General features: G+C 40.1%; 2 protein-coding genes across 2 annotated transcripts; one reads left to right on the forward strand and one right to left on the reverse strand.

Moving 5' to 3' along the window:
* The first annotated feature begins 1,301 nt into the window (after positions 1-1,301).
* LOC144471113 (uncharacterized) lies at positions 1,302-2,300 on the forward strand. Its single transcript, XM_078182862.1, has 4 exons — positions 1,302-1,460; positions 1,554-1,697; positions 1,779-1,925; positions 2,046-2,300. Exons 1-4 carry the CDS (start codon positions 1,377-1,379, stop codon positions 2,184-2,186), a joined length of 516 nt encoding a protein of 171 aa, XP_078038988.1. The 5' UTR covers positions 1,302-1,376; the 3' UTR covers positions 2,187-2,300.
* Positions 2,301-2,489: 189 nt separating this feature from the next.
* On the reverse strand, positions 2,490-5,599 carry Mrpl50 (mitochondrial ribosomal protein L50). The gene is made up of 5 exons (XM_078182861.1): positions 5,480-5,599; positions 5,258-5,358; positions 2,981-3,183; positions 2,787-2,906; positions 2,490-2,695 (listed from the first exon to the last, which is right to left on the reverse strand). Exons 1-5 carry the CDS (start codon positions 5,552-5,554, stop codon positions 2,562-2,564), a joined length of 633 nt encoding a protein of 210 aa, XP_078038987.1. The 5' UTR covers positions 5,555-5,599; the 3' UTR covers positions 2,490-2,561.
* Between the last annotated feature and the right edge of the window lie 115 nt (positions 5,600-5,714).

The raw sequence follows: 5,714 nt of genomic DNA on the forward strand, positions 1-5,714 counted from the left end.
ACTAAACCTGTTCACTCGTCCTCTCATGGTCGGAAGAATTTATACATACATGTACAGAATATTAAATGAATTCGAAGGTACTGAGAGTACTCAGATGATTATGAGACTCTTCTGCACCTATACCATGTAAACGAAAATAATTTATCGTTCGAAATAAAGATGAAGAATAAAAGTATACAATCCTCGAAAAATTATCTTTTGGAAATTTGAATACATATGCATTTATTGCGTCACTTGAGATCAGTGGCGTCTCTCGTGACGAAATACGGAACAAGATTTAGTCAAATTAAATCATTATGCAAATTTACCGGTAGAGTAAATTGCTTCAGGGACATAGAATTATGTAGTAGGATCTGGTAAGATTCATCAGGATTCGTTCGAAATTTTTAATAATTTTTGACGCTTCTCTTTGGAACTAGAAAAAATTATAGATTGTTATTTATCGCACGGTTCCTAAGCCTTTACGCTCGCAGGTATCCTCTGCAGTTAATTTCAGCGAACAGTTTCAGGGTTCTGCCGTTACGTGTAATGGCGCTATTATTAAATTTTCCAGAGCAGATTATTCTTGCCAGATTTTACATCATATTTTATAGGCGAAGCGGTAAAAATCAACTGCACTCAGTATTTGCAACAATGAATTAACTTTTTAACTTTCTTTTTCTATGATATAAACAGTGGAGCGTCTCTTAAAGATTTCGATACCATCAAAGTGTCTTTCGATTCTTTATTGTATCGCATTGTGTTAGTTTTTGCACAGTAAAATGTAGAAACAAAGTTTGATTTTTCTCCTCAAAGTTTGAAGACGTATACGTGGTTATTATTTTAATTTTTCGGGTATTATTATAAATATAAGTAAATAGAAATGAGCCTAAGAGAATTACGTATCTGTATTAAATCTGAATTAGAGTTTTCGAAGCTTCATGTAAAAGGAAAAAAAGAATGATGGTAATTTGACGATAGTAATTTGTTAAATTGTAAAGTATACGTTTTTTAACTGCTGACGCAATGAGTCCTCATCCTCTGTTATCTTAATTATTTCCGCCCTATTATTAAGTTCAGAATAGTGCAACCTCTATTTTAGCAAAAAATCAGGATACCATTTATTTTACTGACAAATGTTTTTACATTTACCTCTGTTTTATATAATATTTTTCTCGTGTAATTCAATTTCAATTCTCACGATCTACGATCGATAAGGGATAAGATGTCACGCAATCGGTGACACGAAGCGTATTATGTACGATTTAATTGTTGGATTATTCGTATTGTTGTACAAATACTCGAACGCACACCGAGTCAAGCATTGCTTTAAATACCTGCATGTGGTCAAACGAAGCACAGTGGTGGATCGTACCATTGACTATCCGGCAAACGTAATGCGAAAAGCGACGATGGCTACTCGAATGGCAGAATTATCATTACTTTTTCTATTGAGTATTGCTTCGTGGTCACGTGTCGAGGTGAGTTCACCCTTAAACTCCAAAATATGGTAAAATTGCTGTTTCGCAATATTTATTTTACAGTTTTGCAGTAAAAATTTTTTTATTTATTAGGCAGGCGATGTAGTTACAATAAATTCATTCCAAGCAGACGTTGAAGGCGGAAATTCGGTAATAGATTCTATTTCCGGTGATCTTGCAGACAATATCGTTGGTTTCACAATGAACATTAAGCAGAGCTGTCCTGGTACAGCGCAGGTATTGATAACTGAAACTTTTGCGTTTACGGTTCCAACGATACGATGAACGAACATAACCGGCGACGAAATTTGTTCTTAGATGGATATAGAGCTTTTCAAAGGTGGCAATCTGGCTAACACGATGTCGCAAACTTACAAGCAGCCGATGAAAGAGATCCTAGATTCGAACTTATGTGGATCTATCGATGCCCCGGATCCCGATGACGATTCGTGTTCTATACTCGAGGTATGGGATTATAGTTTCACAATATTAAACCCAACCTACTTGATGTAATTTCCATAACGAACATTTATACCATGATTTTCGAAATTTTGATGAGCCATTTACATAAATTTCGTCTTTTAGGGTGAGCAAACGGCCAGTCAGTGCGATATCAGTTCATGGTTCCAAGGTATGGACGACGATGACTACGAAGCTATCGCAACAATTACTGTCAACGGTGAAAAAGTCGGTACCATGGTCCTTGGTGTCACAGTTTCTTCGTAAAGAGATAATCGGTCCGAAATGTAATACGGTCGCAGACGCGAATGCACTTTTTATGGTATCATGTATGCGGTAGTTTGTCTCGTTTGCAGCAAATAAAATACCTAGCACATCGTACATTTTATTGCTTTATTTCTTCTTCGCGTTACGAAGTCCATACATAGATCACTAGTTCATGTATTTAACACTGTATGCTTATGACTATGAAAAACGAAGAGTTTCAATAACTTAAAAAAAAATCGTTGGACGACATTGCACCACGTTTTCGCCTTCGGAAATTCAATCTTAGTAATCTGAACGCTCAAGATTCGGAAAAATGATATTTATTTGTCTCCTATACAACGTACTTAACGATATTGTGAATACGCATAACGTTCCTTAGATTTTAAGTAATTCATCAAGGTATGGATCCTCTTGTACATGTCCTGCATACTTCTTCTTATATTTCAAGCCGCTTACTATAGTTGAACTCTTAGGAAATGCAGTTTTACCGCCAAACAGTGTGTCTGTATCTAAAACAATATCATCGAAGAATCATTAGTTTCTCGTCCATGCGATAGTGACGATAATTATTAATTATGAGAGACTAATTCGTCAACTTACCGGGATGGAATCGGTGATATTCATAATTAATGTGCAAATTTTTCGGTAAGTCTACGTTGCGCATTCTATCCAGAGGTGTTGTAGTGCCCACAGGTGTTTGATAGAAGATTTTCAGATCATCTGAAAATACAAAGTTTTTTAATTCATCAAAGAAATCGAGACAACGTTGTGTAAATATATTCCGGGCGTCTTACCGATTGTCTCGATACTAAAGAGCATAGAATTGGGCACGGAATGTTGAAATTCTTTCTCGCAAGCTATGAAAAGATGGAAACGTTGCAGCGGATCAGTCAGTTGCGTTTCACTGCTCGTTGAAATTGATTGATCCTCGCAGATTCTATCTATCCGGGAGCACGCATCCTTCGGAGGATCGTAGGGTTTGTGATACCTCAGAAACCTGAAATAATCGTGCTGTTATGTACCTATGTTTCATGAAAAAAATCTATTGAGTACTACGAAACGATAATAATTGGCTTGCAACAATCATCTCATCAATTTCAAATTGTTCCAAGACGTTTATATCGAATTGACATTTATTAATATTTAGCAAAAGCTCATCCTTTCGATAACACCATTATAATCCTGAAATGCCCTTTCCCGTTTACCCTCGATTACATCGAAACTTGAAAATATCGATTTTGCAAGAGACACCTACATAGTCTACCCGTTTTTCAAAACGTGTACATATTTCGATGAAACGTTCTCGAACGTGCCAGGAATTTATAGACAGATCATCGATGAATTTGTAATCGCCGTACGAAAAGAATGCTAAAGTTTTGCATAGAGATTCCGAACGGAGATACCGGCGATGCATGCGTATATGTATATGATTTTTGCCGCTGCCGGTGACGTGCAGCGTGCTCCCTTAACGTGGCAACGAATTTTCTGATAAATTCTATTTGTTGCCGGTAATCGATAGGCGCATCGGAAATCAATATTAACGCCATTCGATCATCTGTAGATTCGATGACGACTCGCGCCAAATTTTTCGTATTGCGTGAAAAATTGACAGTATGCGGCCGTGACTGTGACAGCGCGGCGAGGGGGAAGTTTCCCTTGGAAGACGGGGACGAGGGTAACGGTGTAAAGCGAGAACGGAGGGGAAGGGACAAGATCGATGTTCAACGGCCGTACAGTGGTGCCCTCAGTTGTATTTTCTCAGGATACAGTTATGGCCAATATTGGCCAGGAACGAAGTCGCCAATGGAAAAACCCCGTAGCTATGGAAACCTTCGGCTGCACTGAACGGAATTCCACGAGACTTTAAAATTCTATCTGCCAATTAAACTGTTCGATAAATCTGACGATTCTATCGATTTCATAACGGATCTATACAATTTTCTTAGATGACACGAGCTCGAAGGAAACTGGTCGTTTTGAAAAATTAGATCGCAGTTTCATTTCGCCGAGTGCGCACGGAAAGTTTCATCACGTAAAGATAGTTTGTCAATCTTAATTACAAGGACGGAGAAACTTGGTCTACGGAACAGGTGTTCTCGCTGCAAAGTAGCATAGAAACAGCGACGAAAAATGAAAATACATCGACACTCTAGATTATCGACGACGCATTGTTTTTCCTCTACGTACAAAGTACGTACAGTTTTCTTCGGCGCTCTATTTACTTCATCGGATTCGCCTGGAAACGAAGCTGTGGTTTTGCGACGTTCAATTTGACTAGTTCTCGTCGAAACGGAAAATTAACACGAACAATCAACAAAAAGTTAGAGAAGCTGGAATTCTCTTTCGAAATATAAGCGTTACGAATATCTCGTCAATAATGGGAAATATTTGAAAGCAATAAAGTTGCGGGAAGCAACTTTGGACGAAGGAAACTTTTGTACGGCGGCGTAGAAGGCTATGGCTCGCCGTTACGTCACGCGGAAAGGTGGACTCTAATTCGGTGCATGGATACCGATTGTAATTTGAATCGATGCCGAATTACCAGCGATGATAGATCGAGAGAGCATTTCGACGAACCTACGTACTCGGACAATCGCTACGGATAGTTGCTGCGCTTGGTGAAGCGGAGCATACCGTACGTATCGTGAACGAGCCGAACGATTAAATATCGAGTCGAGTCTCGAACAATACAATTACATTCGAAATTCGACAATTGTTTTTACCGCGAAGAAAATCCAGAAAATTCGTATCGGTCGTCGCGGGTAAAATGGAAAAAGCAGTTGTCGGATGCTCGTGTAGTAATATGTCGACGACGCGGTTCCGACGTGGAATATGCAGCATTATTTTTCGTCTGTTTCATAGTAAACAATTCGAACGTATTCAGTGGGGCGCCAATATCGCGAGCGTCTACCCTGAGAACTTGCCAAACCCGAGCGCCGATTGGCCAGCAGGTGAAAGAGAGATGGTAAACGGCAATATGGCGACAGTGTGTCCTCTAGCTGCTGGGAAGCGACGCGACGTAACGCGAATATTTAGTTGAAAATCGTACGCGAGACAATCGAATTATTTACCCTTTCGTTTCAAGAGACTTCCTCTCGTCCTCGAAGCGTCGTTCCACATTCGGTTTGCGTATCTTGCTCTTGAAGCGGGTAATATCGTGTCGCAAGCTTGTCTGTAAAATGACGGTGGTCTCGTTAACGGTTGAACTCTACTCGGAGAACTCGACGGCTCCCGACAGGGGCCGTACAGCGACGATAGTGTTTCAAAAGTGTACGTGAAGTGTCTCCACTGACCGTGTTCACGGAGAGAATAAATGATGTACTTTTCAAGCGATTCGCGAGTAAACCATGCCTGATGAGCGCCGCCATCTTCTTCCTCGTCGTCGAAGCGAACTGCGCGAGTGAGCGGTAGGGGTCGCCTCGGGCGGCTGCGCTTGTTGTTTCCTATCGTCCGCCATTTTACGGTCGCCATTGAGAAGTGAAAACCCTCCTAAATGTTCTCGAATAATAGCGGCCTCGCCGTGTGATT

Source organism: Augochlora pura, chromosome 6 (assembly GCF_028453695.1).
Source record: "Augochlora pura isolate Apur16 chromosome 6, APUR_v2.2.1, whole genome shotgun sequence".
In the NCBI taxonomy this organism is placed as follows: domain Eukaryota; kingdom Metazoa; phylum Arthropoda; class Insecta; order Hymenoptera; family Halictidae; genus Augochlora; species Augochlora pura.